Consider the following 19,657-nt stretch of genomic DNA (forward strand, 5'->3'; position numbering starts at 1 on the left):
CTAATAATTAGAGAAATGCAAATCAAAACAACTCTGAGGTATCACCTCACACCTAGCAGATTGGCTAAAATGAAAGAAGGGGAGAGTAATGAATGTTGGAGGGGATGTGGCAAAATTGGGACATTGATGCATTGCTGGTGGAGTTGTGAAATGATCCAACCATTCTGGCTGGCAATTTGGAACTATGCCCAAAGGGCTATAAAAGACTGCCTGCCCTTTGATCCAGCCATACCATTGCTGGGTTTGTACCCCAAAGAGATCATAGATAAACAGACTTGTACAAAAATATTTATAGCTGCGCTTTTTGTAGTGCAAAGAAATTTCTTTCTGCAAAGAAATCTTTCCTAGTCCAATTCAATGTTAGAGCCTTCTCTCTATAATTATTTCCAATTCATCACATGTGTACATATGTCTTGTTTATAAGCCATTATTTGTATGTTGTCTTCATATATTAAACTGTGAACTCCTTGAAGGCAGGGGTTGTTTCTGTCTTTTCTTTTATTATTATCAGACCTGTTACAGAGTAGACCTTTAGTATATATTTCTTGATTTGACTAGAAAAAATTACTCCAGTATACAACTAATATTACACCATATTCTAAGAAAAATAGAAACTTATTTATAAATATTATTATTATTTCTAGTTTCAAAATATCTTATAAATACTTAATCACTCCTTTTATATGCTGCTGTTATCCAATTCACTGATGATGTTCCAGGTCTTAGGATCAAAGATTTAAAATTAAAAGGAACCTTATAGTTCACTTAGTCCAATACCCTCATTTTACAAGGATACTCACATGCAGACAGATGACACTATTTGCCCAATGTAACAAAGATAGGAAACGGCCATCCTGGCTTTTAACCCAGGTCCTCTGACCTCAAATCCACTGTTGTGCACTGCATCAAAGTATCAAAATAACAGCAATGCTCAAAAAATAGGAATTTAAGCTCTGAGATATGAATAATGTAACTCATATTCATAAAATCCAATTATGAATTTTAAATGATATTTATAACACATATGTCTAGGGAATTTTCCAGATTCTACTTTCTCATTTTCAGATATAAAATAGAAATAGCTTACCAAATCCCATAGTCCAACTTGGCCAATCTTGTCCCCAGCTGCCACCAATGTCCTAGTTTCTGATGGATGAATAGCTATAGAGCATATTCTAGTTTTGGTAACTTTACAGATAGTAGCTTCATTAATGACCATGCCACTCAAACTAGCTTTGTATCTGAAAAGAACAATTAATTTTAAATTTAGAAATATTCCTATTTATAGTTAAAACAAAAAAACTTATTTACATTTACCTTTTCAGATTATTACAAAAATAAATAATATTGAAATAGATATTGAGTGATAATACATGTATAACCCAGTGGAATTACTTGTCAGCTCTGGGAGTGGGGAGGGAAAGAACATGAATCATGCAACCATAGAAAAATACTTAAATTTTAAAAATTAAATTAAAAAAGATAATTTACCTTTTAACACTAGATAACTTCTTAGTACTCTTATTTCTTGGCTGTAATATTAGAAAGAAATCAGAGCAATAAGATGGTGCATTTATTCCAACTTCTTCTTTAACAGATATAAAAACCAGTTAAAAGTTCTGAAAATGATACCTGGCTTATTTTCATCCACATCTGCAAAAGTCCTTTAAACATTTCATTTTGCTCATTCTGATTTTCTGGTATCATTTCCAAAGGCCCAGGAGGTAAGCGAGGCTGTTAGAAAAAAAAATAGAAACAATGTTTTCTTTGGGGCTTTAAAAACTTTTATATCATGTTCACTATTACACATCCCTTTGTTTAGCCATCAGTGCATAATCTTCTAGGTTCAAATCCAGCCTCAGACACTTCCCAGCTGTGTGACCCTGGGCAAGTCACTTGACCCCCATTGCCCACCCTTACCACTCTTCCACGTAGGAGCCAATACCCAGAAGTTAAGGGTTTAAAAAAAATTTTTTTAATTAAAAAAAAAAAAAAAAAGAATAAAGTGCTTAATCACATAAGCTGTATCAACTTCCATGGAATATCTGGAAAATCAAATTCAATAAATATTTATCAAATGCTTACAAAGCATTTAAAGTTTATAATTTCTAGTGAAATTAAGTAGAAACTATTAACTAAAATTTCCCCATAGTCCTAGTTCTTTGGAGAGCTCCTTCATATCATTTAACTAATTCAAAATTCAGTTAACTGCTTTTTTTTTAAGTACTGCCAATTTATTATATCAGAGAGAAAAGCACAAAATATGATATCTATCCCAAAATAAAAATAAAACATCTTCAATAGTTACATTGCAAGAGTACAATATCTTGGGAGCAGCTGGGTGGCTCAGTGGATTGAGAGCCAGGCTTAGAGATGGGAGGTCCTAGGTTCAAATCTGGCCTCAGACACTTCCTAGCTGTGTGACCCTGGGCCAGTCAATTGACCCCCATTGCCTAACCCTTACCACTCTTCTGCCTTGGAACCAATACACAGTATTGATTCCAAGATAGAAGGTAAAGGCCTAAAAAAATAAACAGATGAATGAATAAATAAATAAGCAAATAAATAAATAAATGAATGAATAAATGAGAGTACAATATCTTATACTGAAAACTACCAAAGTGATTCCTTTATAATAGAATTCCTTTCCAATTTAGAAATGTGTTTTGAGCCTAAAAGCTAAGAACAGAAAAATATCTATAACACTGAAAAGATAAATGTGGGAGGAAATGTCGCTACCACCTTATTATGAAGAGCCCTTAATTTTTTTCTACAGGCAAAAGTTTACCATTCAGGTAAGAGACAAAACACAAATATAGTCTATTCACTCTATATGGTATTACTTTTTTGTTTAATTATACACTAGTATCACAAGGAAAACCAAAGTAGCAAGAGCTGTTTTTATCTTTTTATTCTAATATACACAAATATACCATAGCAAAACAGATTCTCTTTCCCTCTCTCTCCTATACTCTTTCTCTTCAATCTTCTTTCCCTCTATGTTCCCTTCTACTTCATCCCCTCTTTAATTCCCTAGACCTTTCTTGTCTCTCTCCTTGCCATTCAGCTTAGTTTGTAATCTTGGATTACTAACAGTGTTTAAGATAGTTCAGGAGAAATCAACTTTGTGATTCAAAAGGCATTTTCTGACAGTCCTTGTTAAAAATAATTTTTGATTCATAAGAGTAGCTGGAATTAATATCAGCTTCCCTATCTATATATTTTTTTAAATTTCTTTCTTTCTTATTTGTCTTCCTTTGTATATAGGGCAGCTCCCTATCTTACCCATACTGGACGTACAACAGCCATACTCATGGGCCCAATCCCACTGTTTATCAATATGGAAGCTTTGATTTGTTCAGACCAACTTAGACTGGTTAATTCCTCTCTAGGAAATTTGGTATCCCCAATCCACCTCCCAGAATCAACACTTTGGAGTCAGACAGTACAGACATCCAATTGGCTTTAGTCCTACTCCATCTCAGAACAAATGAGCTCAAACAACCCACCAGCCGGCATTCTCCTCAGTGGCAAAATTACAGGTATGTGTCACCATGCCTGGCATTTATCTGTCATGTATCTATTTAAAATCACTCCCATACTATTAACTAGCCTTTAAAAGCAATTGTTAGAGAAAAGGGGAAGAAAGGGAATAAGAATTTATAAAGTACCTACTATGTACTAGACATTGTGCTAAGTGCTTTACAATTAAGAGTTCCTTGAATTTGTCAAGTCTTCATTCTTGAATTCTAGAGGGAAAATGTATTCTTATTGCTTAAAAGTACATAAGAAAATAGAATTTAGCTAATCAAGTGTTACCTAGTAAATACACTCAACTAATCAATACTGGTTTCTACTTTCCATTCATTCAATTTGAGTATTTTTTAAAAGCTTAAAAGAGTATACCCTCTTGAGCAGATGAATATTCCCCTTACACACAATTAAACAAATTTCAGAATTCATTTCCTTTGTGAGTCTCCTAAAGTCAACTTCAGTACAAACCCCATCTCATCTAATACAAATTCTAATTTAATACAGTCCACATTAGATAATTCTGAATTAATGGTATTTTCTGTACCCTGAGTTTCAAAAACTTAAAGAGTTTTATGGTTCTTTTTTTAAGTTAATGTATTATATTTGCACTGTTACTCTTACATTTTGTTCAACCACTGATTCAGGCTGTGGTGAAGGATCTGACAAGGGGACTCCTGATGGATCTACTTTTAATAACCTCATGGATCTTCGACATACAATCTCATCTTCAGCCTTCATTGGCTTCTTTCTAAAGGAATGAAAAGTCTGTGTTCATTTATAGCATAGGTTAATTACTTTACTATTACCAAAGTGAAAGAGGGCACTACAATCAACTCTAATAACTATGAATTTAATTTCCATGACTGAAACAATAGCCACAAAAATAAATAAAAGGACTCTATTTGTTAGTACAGAAATCAACAAAATTATTCTCTAATGAAAAGCTACAGAGTGCATATCCATAGAAAAATGCTTTTATTTTTTCTAATAGCATAAATGCAACTGGATTCATCCACATTCTGTCACTCGGTCCCAATGAGTCCAGTGAGAAATAAAGTCTTCTAGAACTAACTAGATAAGGTAGTAGGAGTAGGTATTATATTTAAAATGTTTATTCTCTTCCCCTTTTAATATGGATGCAGAATTCATCACCCTAGATTTTTTTAAAATACAACAGACAGAAGAAAAGGCAGGTAACTAGATAAATATAAAAACATGGAAAAGTCCTTTAAGAATGTCAAGCAAAGGGACAGAGAGCCAGGACAGCAGATAAGAAATCCTGGGTTCAAATATGGCCTTAGAACTTCCTAGTTTTGTGACCCTGAGCAAGCCACTTAATTCCCATTTGTCTAGCCTTCACTGATCTTCTAGACCAATATTTAGTATCAATTCTAAAGTGGAGGGTAAGGGTTAAAAAAAAAAAAAAAAAAAAGAAGAAGAAGACTGTCAAGCACGCTTAAGCTCAGGATAAACTAAAGCTAGGGAAGAAAGCTAAGGACATAGAAAACAGTTTCTTTTCTTTTTCTTTTTAAGCATATCAGAAAAAATAAAAAGGTCAAAGCGGGAAAAGTGATACTAAGTGGATGAGACAAAGATAATCATCAACAAGAGAGTAGATGGAGGTGTTCAATTCTTTACATTGCTATTGCTTTTTTCTGTAGATGAGGATACTTTTTATAGAGCAGAAAGGGCAAACCAAAAATGACTATTCAGAAACTGGTATCCAAGATAAGTAATTAGAAAGTAAGGGGGGGTGCCTAGCTTCCTGAGATGAATGTAAACTTGCCTAACTCAGATGAACTTACCCTGGGAAACAGAATTAGCAGATATGAATGCTACTCACTGCCAGTAGTTATCTTTGTTAACAAAGAAATATCACAGGAATTGAGAAGGGAAAATGTTGATTCAATTTTTCAAAAACAAGAGGAGGATGGAGCTACAAACTAGAGGTCAGAGAACTTGATTTCAATTCCTGGCAAAAAGACTATTATTAAAATGTATTATTAAAATGTATTATTCACTAACACCTTAGTGAATATCTAGAAAATGAAGCAATGATCCTAGAGTCAGCATGGTTTCACCAAGAAAGGTCAGGGTTTCCAGAATGGTAGAAAAGAGGAACTCTATAGAAATATTTTACTGATATTTTAGCAGAGCATTTGCCAAAGACTCTTGTACTCTTCTTCTTTTTTTTTTTTTTTTTTTTAAAAACCCTTACCTTCTGTCTTAATATGAATTCTAAAACAGAAGAGGGACAAGGACTAGACAATTGGGTGACTTGCTGAGGGTCACACAGCTAGTAAGTACATGAAGTCATATTTGAACCCAGGACCTCCTGACTTCAGCCCAGGCATTCTAGTCCCGTGCTACCTAGCTACCCCTCTTGCACTCTTATGGAAAAGATGGAAGAACAAATAAAAGTAAAATAAGATGGACCTGGATCTGATTGAACAGCTGAAACTAAATCATAGTAATTAATGGTTCCAAGTTAACCTAGCAGGTCTCCAGTGGAGTACCCAAGTGATCTGGGCCTGAATCTATGCTCTTTAGGACTTTTACTCAAAGCTTAAATAAGAGTATAAAAAGATAATTTAATATTCTGAGATAGCACAAAACTGGGAAAGCTAAGTAGCAGCCAGGATTGTCTGAGTTCTCTTTCTTCTCATATTACCATATGTTAGGGGTCCTCACTATCCAAATCTTTATTATCTAAATCCCTGTACCTATTTCGTCCTGACCTTGAATTTTAATGATACAGGGAATTCCTAGTAAGGAAACTCACTCTACCTTTCCAGTTAGAATATTGAGAGATTAAGTGACTTGCCAATATGTATCTGAGAGGAAAATTAGCCCCCAATTCTTTCTCACAATTAAGATGGCTATGACAAAAGTTTCATTAGAAGTTTCATTCCAATTATAAAATTTGTTCCCAGAAGGGGCAGCTGGGTGGCTCAGTGGATTGAGAGCCAGGCCTAGAGATGGTAAATCGTAGGTTCAAATCTGGTCTCAGACACTTCCCAGCTGTGTGACCCTGGGCAAGTCACTTAACCCCCACTGCCTAGCCCTTACCACTCTTCTGCCTTAAAGCCAATACACAGTATTGACTCCAAGAGGGAAGGTAAGAGTTTTTCAAAAAATAAAATTAAATAAATAAGTGAAGTTTGTTCCTGCTCGAACATTTAATCCCAACTACTAGACCAAGGGTGAACACTTTTCTGATTCACTAAAAATGTTCCAAGAAAATGATTCAAACACCAAAAGATTAAAAGATTCTTTACTAAAAGGGACAACTCTAGAAGGAAGTAGAGTGAAGGAATCAAGGGAAAGGAAAATATATTTTATTAAAAAACTGAAGGAAACTGATGAAGCCCTTGATTATTTTTGTAACAATAACATTCCTATTATCCTGCTAACATCAAAGATAAAAGACATCCTACCATGCTATCATACAATTTTGTTGTCTGTAATGTAAAAATTGGTTAATAAGTTGTCACATAAATTTTATTAAATACAAAATTAAAATCTTATTTTCAAAAAGTTTAGTTTCATTTTTCAAGATCAAGTTCAAATCAAAATATTTTCCCACCTATTTACTATGAAATATGGGTTCCTATTTCATACAAATTTACTTTAAATCCTTACCTTTTTTGGTTACCAATTATCCTTGGATAATGCATAATGAAACATATATCCTTAGATAAAGAGGATCCTTTAAATATTTGCATACTGTATCCCCCCACTATAATCTCTTTCAATTCAAAAACATTTTATCATCCAAGAAATAGAAATATTGAGACAAAAGTGAAAATAGATCTTGGACTGGCAGCTTATATACTACTGAAGGGAAACTAGATATAGGCAGATAAGTATGTACAAAGTAATTGGGAAGGGCATCGGGAAGAACAGGAGGTAAAATGCTAACATTTTAAGTCATCAGTAAGGTGGCTCCTTAGTAGAGCTTCAAATGAAACTAAGATTCCAAGAGACAGAAGTAAAGACAGAGAATATCCCAGGCTTGGAGGGACAATTGGTGCCAAAGGATTATAGATCATAGATTTAGAGTTGGAAGGAAACTTAATGGTCATCCAGTCCAAGTCTCTCAGTTTACCAAGAGACTTGACCAAAATCATTCAGGTATGAAGGTGCAGAGGCTTGAAAAAAACTCAAGTTTTCTAACTTCAAATCCAAAGCTCTTTCCATAGTGCCACCTGTCTCCAAGACTGGACCCAGATTGGAAAGAGCTTTTAAATACCAAACAGAGGAGATTTTTTTATAGCCCAGAAGTAATGAAGTACCACTAAAGTTTTTTGATTAAGGGAGTGACAAGGTCAGACTTTACTTTAGGAATGTCTATCTTGCAGGTGTATAGATAGAATGCAGAGGGCAGAGACTAACAGCAGAGAACTCAATTAAATTACTGCTGTAGCACAGCTATAAGATGATAAGAGCTGACAGAGACAGGATTTGAATCTAGGTCCTGACTCCAAATCAGTTGCTCATTCCACTGCAATGCATTGTCTCTTCAAGTAAGATTTTCCCATAGGGTCCTCCATGTACTTCAACTCAGTTCTAGAATTTCCAGTCTGATGCTACTTTCTCAAGTCTTCTAACTACATATTCTACAAAAATACCAGACTCTAAGAATCACAGACCTAAATACTATTTTACCTCTTGATTCCATGAGATGGCCTTTTTGTAATCATTTCACGTAACCTTGCAGCTGTCTGTAAAAGGTAAAAACATATATGTGAAAATATTAATATACTCTACCATGTACACATTTTACAGTAACACTTATTTGATAGATATAGCTTAAAGTGCTTTTCTCACAATAATCATGTGAGGTCAGTATGAAGAATCTGACAGAGGTAAAGTGATCTGAATAGAAGCACTTGTGGGTGCAGTGGAGAGAGAGCTGGAACTGAAATCAGTGAGGCCTGAGTTCAAACCTAGCTTCAGACAAACTTCCTACCTGGGTGATACTGAGTAATTCACTTAATCTGTCTGCCTCAGTCTCTTTAATTCTAAAATAGGTTTAATAATAGCTTCTATACCTCCCAGGGTTGCTGAGAGGCTCAAATGAGATATCTGTAAAGTGCCTGGTACATAGTAGGTACTTACTAAATGCTTAGTTCCTTCCTTCCATTCAACTAATAATTATTAAATGTGTAATAATTACAAGAGACACTCCTAGTGGCACTGAGAGATAAAAAATGTTTATGTCACAATACTGCTCTCAAGGAGCAATACCCAAAGAGGGATTAAAAACATGTATCTTTATAATTATATTATTCATTCTGCTTTGTTTTGTTAACTGCATTTATTTTCTAGTAATAGACACTACAAAGCTGCTCTAAGATTCTACCAATTTTTTGAGTCAACTGAGTCTAAAGAAGATATATTTTGCTGAAGTTTTGTTAATCAAGCTTTCATAAATCTAATGATATCTTCAACTGACTTACAGATTAAAAGTATAGCTTCTATAGAAATGCTTTATCTGATCTGCTTTTTCAAATATGATTTCTGACCTTCGCTTGGCAATGGCTATCTATTTAGCTTCAATTTTGCCTCTCAAACCACTGAACCATTCCTCACATACATTCCAAGTATATGGTCATTTCTAATCAAACATTTAAATACAATTGGAAACTGTAGTTAGAAACTTTCATTTAAAGAAATAAATTCCCTAGAAATCAAACTCCAGATTGTACTTATTAATACTGATGCCATGAATTGTGGAAAATCTGTTCTTGGAATACTATACCATGAAAAATCTCAAAAAAATACGTTACCCTACTCTGGAATACATTTCTTCTTGGTATATACAGCTGAGGAATTAAACTGGCTAGAGAATATACAAGTATAAATGGAAGAAGAAAAAAGTTCCAAATAACACCCATCCACCCATCCCACCACCAAACTTAACTTTCAAAGGACTGGCCAAAAGAGAGATCACTAGATTGATTACCTGGAGGACCTTATTTATTAAAGAAAAAAAAAGTCTTTGTCCAGGAGTTAAGATCAGCTTTAACATGTGTATCCATTAAGGACAATGGCATACCCACTAGAAAGCCATAGTGCAGAGATGATCCAGAAGTGAGGTATGATGACCTAGTCTTACTACACAGTAAGAGTAGAGCTAGAGAAGAGAGCGGAAGGGCTTTATAAGACAGGCAATATAGAGAATGCTCTATCCAAGCTTAAAGAATACTTTGACTAAACTAGATCCATTGTCCATAAGAAACATCCCCCCACACCTTATCCAAAATATGGCAAAATATTGTCCTGGAATCAGAGGAGAGAAGGGATACAGAATAACCTTCCATAGCCACGTTGTAGTCATTTTAAAAAAGACTGTACAATAAGCCTCTATGCAAAGCACTGTAGAAGAGTTACTATAACAACATAACCTTGAAGATACACTCTCTCCCCAAGGTTTTCCTCCCTATCTTAAGATGTCCTAACAGACAGTTTCCTCCCATTAAGCCCACACCCTACTTCTCTTGGCATATCTTATCCTCCTCTCTGACTATTTAAGGGATGGCATAAAATTACATTAACAATAGTCATTTTGCAATAGTATAGAATTTGAGTATTTTCTAGTTAAATTGAGAAGCTATACAAACCTCTACCAAATGAAGTGAAGCAAAAAAATCAGCATTTTCTGATATGTTTTTTAGTCTCTTCTTTTCATAAGCTGACAGCTCTGTTGAACCATCCTATGGGAAAAAAATAACGTAAGTACAGTTCTCAACCACAGCACCTTACAGACAGGACTTAATTCCACATAAGTCACCACATCTTTCTTTGAACATCACCTCCCATTCATTCAATGCTGTATACAAGGAAATTGTCAAGCAGTCAAGATACAGTCTTAGTCTTGACAATTCCATAAAATGTTTCATTGCATCTTAATTCCTGCAGAGGTTTCAGTGGATTTCCAAAGCAATGTGAAGTGTCCTGAAAACTCATAACAAAGATGAAATTTGGGCAGCTAGGTGATTCAGTGGACAGAGAGCCAGGCATGGGTTCAAATTTGGCATTAGAAACTTCCCAGCTGTGTGAACTTTGGCAAGTTACTTAACCCCAAAGCCTAGCTCATACTGTTCTTCTGCCTTGGAATTGTTACTTAGTATCAATTCTAAGACAGAAAATGAGGGTTAAAAAAATATCAAATTTACAAACACTTATGGCTTTACTAGTTAAGTTACATTTGCAACTTTAGTGGAAGGAAACATAGTAAAGGGGAGAAATGCTATGTCAGTTCTTTCTAAAATGCCTTTTGGTTAAAGAAACATCACATATTATTTAGAAAAACAATTGGCTAATTAACAAGCATTAAAGAAGCACCTCCTATGTGCCAGTCACTATGCTAGTACCAAGGATACAAAGACAAAGAAGGGAAGTCAATGAACTTACACTCTAACCAGGAATACAACATACCCACACTCACACAGATATGTGTACATATGGTCTAGATCAGATATTACCTCCTCCACAAGGCCCTCCCTCCCAAATCTCTCCAAATAGAAGAGATCCTTTCCAAGCTAGTATTTCATGCCTGTTGACCTCTCACACATGAGAATTTACTTTAAAACTACTAAAAAGGAATGAAAGTATCTATAATAAAGGATTCTTCAAGCTAAACTGGTTTTTCTTCAATAAGGTATGAGGGTTTTTGGCTATTCATTTCTATTCAAAATCTGTTAATGAAACTTTTTTCAGAATTATCAATATAGTAATGATAGGGTTTTGTTGGTTTCCTTTTTTAAAAACTACACACACACACACACACACACACACACACACACACACACACACACACACACACAGAGCTCAAGAATATCAAGAGAATCAACTTTTTAAAAAAGCAAAGGAAGGTAACCTAGCAGTACCAGATATCACACTATACTACAAAGTGGTAATCATCAAAGTACTGGCTTAGAAATAGTGTTGATTAGTGAAACGGATTAGGTACACAACATATAAAAGTAAATAAACAAAAAATCCTAGTGTTTGATAAACCAAACAAAAATCCAAGCTCTTAGGACAAGAACTCATTTCTCAACAAAAACTTCAAGGAAAACTAGAAAGCAGCTTTGTAGTAACTAGGCATAGATCAATTTCTCACATCATATAAGAGAAGTCAAAATAGGCACATGGTTTAGACATAAAGTTGATATAATAAATTAGGGGAGCATGGAAAATAATTACCTGTCAGATCTATGTATAATAGAACTTTGTGACCAAAGAAGAGATAGAGAAGATCATAAGAAATAAGAGAAAGGTTTGATTTACATGAAATGAAAAAGGTTTTGCACAAACAAAACCTATCCAATCAAAATTAAAAAGAAAGCAGGAAACTGGAGAGGGAGGGTTCTCTAATAAAGATCTCATTTCTCAAATATATAGGGAACTGGGCCAAATTTATAAAAATATGAGTCATTCCCCAATTGATAAATGGTTAAAGGATATGAATAGGTAGTTTTCAGAAGAACAAATCAAAGCTATCAATAGTTAGGGGAAAAATGCTCTAAAATCACTAATAAGTAGATATGCAAATTAAAACAAATCTAAGATAGCACCTTACATCTATCATGTTGGCTAACATAACAGAAGAGGAAAACGGCAAATGCTGGAGGGTATGTAGAAAAACAGGTACACTAAAACACTGTTGGTGTAGCTGTGAACTAGTCTAACCACTACAAAGAGCAATTTAGAACTATGCCCAAAGGGCAATACTATTAGGTCTGTGTTCCAAAGGGATCCAAAAAAAAAAAAAAAGAGAAAAGACTCATATGTACAAAAATACTTATAGCAGCCCTTTTTGTAGGGGCAAAGAATTGGAAATTATGGGGATGCCCATCAGTTGAGGAATGGCTGAACAAGCTGTGGCATATGATTATGATGAAATACTCACTGTACTGTAAGAAATGACCAGCAGGAAGCTTTCAGAAAAACTTGGAAACCTTGATATATACTTAAGGAAAATGAAGTAAGCAAACCCAGGAGAACATTATGCATAATTACAAAATATAATAAGGATTTGATCAACTATGAAAGACTATTCTATTAGAAACAATGATTCAAGACAATTCCAAAGGACCTATAATAAAAAATGTTAATCCCCTCCAGAGAGAGAACTGTACTATGATAACAATACTGAGAACACAAAAGAAATAAAGGAGTAGCTTCGAAAATAAAAAATACTCAACCTTTCAGAAGACTAGATAGAAATCTTAAATAATCCAGGCTCAGAAAAGGAAAAAGATCTGACTATATAGAAACTGTCAAAGAAAAAAACTTCTGAACTTGAATTCTCAGGAGAATTCTACCAAACTTTTAAAGACCAGTACCTATATTTCACAAATTGTTCCCAGAAATTGAGACATAAAGAACATTAAGAGAATCCTTTTATGAGATAAATATAATGTAAATAACTCAACCAAGGGAAAGACAAAACCTGGGGAAAAAATTATAGGTCAATATCATTAGTGAATATTGACTCAAAAATGTTAAACAAAATCCTGTCAGATTACAGCGATTTATTCAAGAAATCATTTCTTATGATCAAGTGGGACTTACACATGGGATGCAAGGATTAATCAACATTAGAAAAACAATCAACATACTTTGTCATCTTAAAAACCAAAATATCCAAAACCAAAGCATTAATACCTCACTTAGTATATAGAACTGAAATGTTTCTTTTCTGTGCTTCAATATTTTAAATTTTTTTCTTCAAAAAAACTTAGTATTTGTTTTTGCCCTACATGATCTTCTCTTCACTAACTAGAATCCAAATTTTTCAAGGGAAGGTTCAAATGTTATCTTTGAACTTTCACAAACTCAAAGCTTGACACAGAGTATGTATATTGGGAAGAAAAATAGCCTTAGAGTTAGGTGAGACCTGGATTTGAATATTGTCTCTGAAGTCCATTAGCTATATGACTGTGCTTGAGCAAATTATTTAACCTACCAGAGTGCCAATTTCCTCATCTGTAAAATATGTATAATACTACCTATAGTAACTACTTCAGAGACTTTTTGTGAGGACCAAATGATAAAACAAGTAAAAGTCTGAAAATCTTGCAAAGTGTCAGCTATGTTAAATAACTAATTAAACAAAGTATCAATACAATAGGTAATTTTTTTCCTTCATGCTTGCATTAAAGGATGGTGACTCCTGCTACACATTATGAATACATGAATATGTATTAGGGATATTCAAGACATACTAACAGACTTTTTATTTTTCAAATTATATGCTACCAGTATAAAATGAAAAAAAAAAATCGGTATTAAAACTACAGAATGTTAGAACTGAAAAAGACCTCCAAGATTATATAGCCACCAGCACCTCCCTCTTTTAACAGTTGAACAAACTGAAGTCAAGAGGATAAAGTTGACTTGTCCAAGATCCCATACATAGCTACTGAATGAATGGCTTACGGTAAAAGTATCCCTTTCATTGTACCAAACTACTCCTCTGTACATATGAAAAATAAAAAGTAATTTCAGGGCAATGGAGTATTTGAAGAAATTATCAGTTAAATTTAATTGAAGTGGGAGGCCTAAGTCACTTCTCTGAGAATCTGGGTCATAGGATTTAGATTTAGAAAGGGTCTTAAGAGCTCCTCTACAGAGGTCCCATAGGTTTGTTCAAACTTCAATTCAAAATTAACTGCTTCTGCCACTCAATGATTTTGCCAAAATTTCACATTTTTAAAGTGATAATATTTTCATTATATAAGTCAAATATGGTAAAACCTACAAGATAATTATTAAACTGAGAACCTTACCAGATCAGCTGTTTCAATTTCATCACCATCTCCTTCCTGATTGCTTTGCAATTCACTGAGAGCCAACACATCTTTAGTATTCCCGGGTATCCCAAGACTTTGTTCTGTCTGAGGACTCAAAGACGATTTGTGTGGACTGCATTCCTCCTTGGGAAATGTAGCTTCTATTTCTAGAGTTTCAAGTTCTCTGCGTTTTCTTTTTACTTCAGGACTTTCTTCATTGTTAGAATTATTTTCTGATAGATTCTGAGGGCTCATCATTTGGCCCTGTTTATTCTTTTTGATAACAAATGGAAGAAGGAGTACTTGAACTTGCTTCTGTAAAATTATAGTCTGTTTTGGTGTCGTGGTTAAACCAATTCTGCCCTGGGGGCTTTTGGGTTCATTCACCTGTTTAGTTCAATAAGAAAGGAAAGTTAGACTCCAATCTTCCCCACAAAGTCCTTTGCTGAGCAGTGTAACAGCCCCATACCGGATGGTGCATTTCCTTAAGGCGGAGTGTACAGAAGACTGCATTTAACAAGCCCTCACAGCAGCTATTTCTCTCACAGCCCCCTTCCTCCCATATCACGCCCCCAATACTACATACATCACTACCAGTTTCCGAGCAGGTCTGATGAAATTAACAACCGCTTAAAATACCAGCAGGTGAGGTCCCCAGTCCAGAGCTAGGAGGGCAGAGTTAGAAGCTCCCTCCTCCATCCTCCCTGTCCCGGGCTACCGGCTCCTGACACGCTGTCAGACTCCCAACTTCTCACCTGGAAAGACTCGCCGGCCCCTGCCATACTCCACTCAGCCCTTCCCGCCAAGAGGCCAGCCCGCCAAGGGCAGAAAGGATGAACCCAGCTAGTGCGGGGGCAGGGCCTCGCTCAGCCCTTCCCGCCAAAGGCAGAAGGGAAGAGCCCGGTTAGGACCGGGGCTGGGCGGAGCCAACAAGTGGAAAGATCCTAAGACTTGCAGGGAGGGAGGAAGGGGCGGCCAGACTGGAGCCAAGAGGTAGTTTCATCCTCTCTCTACTCTTCCAGACCGCACTGAGGATTTTCTTGGCAAGGATGCTACAGCGCCATTTCCTTCTCCAGCTCATTTTACAGATGAGGAAACTAAGGCAAACAGGATTGAAGTGACTTGCCCAGGGTCACACTGCTAATAAGTGTCTGGAACCAGATTTGAACTCAGGAAAATGAGTCTTTCTGACTCTAGGCCCCAAGCTCTAGACAAAGCGCCATGGCACAACGGGATGAAGCCATAGCCAGAATGAATAAGTGGAGGGTGCTAGGGTCCCCAGCAGCACCCCTGCCTTTCTCCTGCCATCAACCTCAGCTGTGAACTTCTAGCCCCTGTGGACACGGTGGAAAAGCTATTGGCTTTGAAATTGGAAAACCACATTGAAATCTTGGTTGGCTTCATTACTTTGTGGTTTCGGGCAATTTCACTGGGACTTGTTTCCTTATCCCCCAAATGGGAGGAGTACTCCTGTCATGGGGTGGTTGTGCTCTGAAAACCTTAAAACAGCATATAAATATGAGCCTGTTATCACAGAATTGCATATTCTCAGAATTGGAAGGGACCTCAGTGTCCAACATTCTAACTCCCACCTGAAAAATAATTCTTTCAGCATCATGCCTAATAAACTCTCCCCAGCTGAACCGTTACTGCCCATACTCCTATTTATACCCTTCTGGCCTAAGAACAAGTCTAGTCCTAATTATAATTTTACTGCAGAAATCTGATATTTTCTTTTAGAAATTACTTAGAGATTTGAACAGGATAGTAATAAACTTCATTCAAAAAAGCCACATTGACCAAAAGAACTTCTGAGTAGTGTAACTGTCCTTCAAATACTAAATCATCTCTGATCCAGGTGAAACATCCATCAGCATTTCCTTTAACAGTTTTTCATATAATATGAATTCAGGGTCCTCCACCATCTTGATCTCCTTCACTAGACATTCATCAGTTTATTAGTGTCCTCCCTGAAATTATGTGAAGTTTTATGTAGTATAATGTTTTGGTGCCCCCAAACTGTAGCTAATAATTAACCAAAGTAAATACTACTAAAATAGTAATTAGCTTTTTTAAAAATTATTATTATGGTAGGCCATTATGTTTTGGCAACAGCTCCAGTTGAGATATTGAGTTTCACAAGCTAGTGGAAAATTAGGTGTAGATAGTCTGTAGACAGATGGAGATGTGCATCTGGACATAAAAGAAGGGTCAGGTGAGTTATCTCTAAGTGGAAGCTGAAGTGGTGGAGATTAATCAAATTGCAAGAGGAACATTATAAAGAAGAGATGGACCAAAGATATAAAAATGGGTAGCAAAAAAAACAAGAAAGGTATTCACAAGGTGGTAGTCAACGGTGTTCATTTCTAATGAGTAAATAAAAACTTTCACAAGTCTATTTGAAAGGACAACTAGGTGGTTCAGTGGATAGAGAGCCAGACCAGGAAACAGGAGGTCCTGGGTTCAAATTTAGCCAGATTCTTCCTGGTTGTGTGACCCTGAGCAAGTCCTTTAACCCCAAATGCCTAGCTCTTAATTCTTTTTATGACTGTAAGGGCTTAAGGAAAAAAAGGTTATTAGATTATCGATTAGAAGGTATGATCTAAGTATTTTTAAAAAGCATAAAAAATTGCAAGGAAAAGAAATATTTCTCTCAATAATGGTAAGGAAAATCTTTTTTTTTAACCAAAAATGAGAGAATTGGCAGACAAAATTCAGTAGGTTTGATTTTCCAAGAATAAAAATATTTTATGCAAGAAATAATAAAGTGTCTAAAATAAAAAGGAAAGAATGGGATAAATATATGTGCAATTAATGTACTTGATAAAAGCTCTGACTTCCAGAATACATAAGGTACTGATAGTCATAAAACTAATTCACACGCCCCAGTGAGGAATGACCAAAAGAAACTAAGAATTCTTGAGAAAAATTAGGTTAAGAACTATATGTAAAGATGTTCAAAATCCCTAATATAATACACACACACATATACACACAAATTTAAAAAACTTGTAAATGCTACTTGTGTGACCTTAAGCAATTCACTTCCCCTCTAAGCCTCAGGTTCCTCATTTGCAAAATGAGGAAAGAATTCTCTTTCAGCTACAAAGTCACAAAACTCACATTCACTGTACTGCCTAAAATAGAAACAAAAAATGAATAAATTCAATATGATGCTGTGGAATTCAAAAAAGCATTTGGTAAACCAGGAAACATAAATTACTTAGGAAAAAATTCCCTGATGATAAAAATTGCTGGGGAAACTATAAAGGAGACTAGCAGAAATTAATCTCAGACCAAACTTTATACTCTATTCCACATTACATCCTAAATCAATATATGGTCTTAATATCAAATATCATCCAATAAAAAAGTTAGGAGAGAAACAAACCACATACCTCTCCTAGCTATAGGTAGGAAATATATTCTTAACCAAAAAAAGGGACAGAGGCAATTTGAAAGCTAAAACAGGTAATTTTATTTACATGAAACAAAAAGCCTTCCAGAGTCAAAATGAATGCACCAAGGAAAAGGAAGGAAGTAATGATTTGGGGGTGGGGGTCTTTGTATCAAGTTTTTCTAAGATATATAAAAAATTAATAAGATAAAACCAAAAGCAATTTCCAATAAACGGTCAAAGGATAAAACAAACTATTCTCAACAGAAATGCAATCTACTAACAACTACATAAAAGAATTATTCAAATCAACAATAATGGAAATTCACAGTTTCATGTGCAATCCTCTCCTGTATTAGAATGTATATGAAAATGCTCATTTTATTTGGTGTTTTATAAGTTCAGAATAAAGTTAAATGCATTATTTATGAATTTATGGTGATCTTATTCCTTATTTTGCATGCTTTGTTAAATGCATTTATTTAAACATGCTTTGTTAAATGTCAAAAATGTTATTTTTTTAAATGTTTTTTTAGTCACCTCTAAAAGCATTTTCTATTGTGCTTGCCCATAAACCAGCTGTTCAAAGGCTTAAAAAAAGCTTTAAATGTTAAGGAGGCATTAGGGAAGGGGCAGCCAGGTGGCTCAATGGGTTGAAAGCTTAGAGACTGGAGGTCCAGGGTTCAACTCTAGCCTCAGGCACTTCCTACCCGTGTGACCCAGGGCAAAACACCTAACCCAGCTTGCAGCTCTTCTAGCTTAGAAATAATACTAACACGGACGATAACGTTTTTAAAAACAATGGAGGTGTCTGCCTTTACATTTGAAGATGAAGGTTTACATTTAATTATAATCCAAGGCTATGCCAATTATCAATTTTTAAATATCCCCTATTGTCAACTCATGGCCACTGCTACTCACTTCCAACTTCCAGGGTACCTAAATAGTCTATCCCAACATTTAAGTCATTTATTCCAAACAACACAATCCATTCAAAAATTGGATACTACCTGACTAATTATTTTACCTTCTTCATACAGATGCCTTCTCTTAAGCTCCAGAAAGATAGACTTTACTACATTTCTTTGTATTCCTTCTCAGTCCCCACAACAAATGCTCCCTAAGTACCGGGCAAATTGGTTTGAATGCAAATACACTGAAGAAATAGAATAGACTCTGAGGTGACCAGCCAGGAAAGAAAGCATTGCAGGTCAAGAGCTCACCCGCCTCCTTTATAAATCATAACTTGGGCCTATTCCTAAACACTGATAGGAACGTAAAAGATTTGTATTGAGGAAGAATGAAGTTAGAAATGGTAAAAAGCAACTAGGTTGTACAGGGCCTTGACTCTCAGGCTAAAACAGATGAATAAATAAAATCAAACAAAATTTTAGGCAAAAGTAAAAGTTATAACTGGCAAAGAAAAGTTACATACTTTTAAAAAAGTTTAAATTTTTACTTTAAAACTGTAAAAGTTGTATAACATTCAAACGAGTCAAATCCTTAAAGTTTCAGGGCCACGACTCACACCCACTGAAAGACCCAAAACCACCTACTAAAGGCTACTCTTTATACTTAAATGATTTTTTAAAGTCCTTTCTAATTCGGAATCCTAAGATCTCGAAAGCTAGTGGCATCTAAGGTTCGGAACCCAATCAACTACTCTGGATCATCGTCACAGCCAAGAAGATGCCTTCCCATCCCCTCTGCGCAAGAGCCTACTCTGCCTTTCATACCAACAAGGGCCACCTCCCACTCCTCTCGGACCCATTCCTTTCCTTTCCGACTCTCAAAGTCCAACCTGGGATTTTTGCTCTCCGAATCCGAACCAACCAGGGACAAGTCGGAGTACACTCGAGAAAAAGTGAATTTCCCGCCTGCTTAAGTAGGCACCGCCCCAACTTAGGAGGGTCACGTGACT

At 35.5% G+C, this 19,657-nt stretch overlaps 1 protein-coding gene across 1 annotated transcript in view; it reads right to left on the reverse strand.

Annotated features, from left to right (window-relative positions):
• WDR76 (WD repeat domain 76) overlaps positions 1 to 15,147 on the reverse strand; it is a 39,223-nt gene extending 24,076 nt beyond the window's left edge. The window contains exons 1-8 of the mRNA XM_044662178.1: positions 15,095 to 15,147; positions 14,337 to 14,726; positions 10,161 to 10,253; positions 8,203 to 8,258; positions 4,156 to 4,282; positions 1,633 to 1,734; positions 1,492 to 1,532; positions 1,088 to 1,241 (exon numbers count right to left, since the gene is read on the reverse strand). Coding sequence (XP_044518113.1) covers positions 1,088 to 1,241; positions 1,492 to 1,532; positions 1,633 to 1,734; positions 4,156 to 4,282; positions 8,203 to 8,258; positions 10,161 to 10,253; positions 14,337 to 14,726; positions 15,095 to 15,121 — 990 coding nt within the window. The 5' untranslated portion in view covers positions 15,122 to 15,147. The remainder of the gene's footprint in view (positions 1 to 1,087; positions 1,242 to 1,491; positions 1,533 to 1,632; positions 1,735 to 4,155; positions 4,283 to 8,202; positions 8,259 to 10,160; positions 10,254 to 14,336; positions 14,727 to 15,094) is intronic.
• Positions 15,148 to 19,657: the final 4,510 nt, after the last annotated feature.

This window comes from Gracilinanus agilis, chromosome 2 (genome assembly GCF_016433145.1).
Source record: "Gracilinanus agilis isolate LMUSP501 chromosome 2, AgileGrace, whole genome shotgun sequence".
NCBI lineage: Eukaryota > Metazoa > Chordata > Mammalia > Didelphimorphia > Didelphidae > Gracilinanus > Gracilinanus agilis.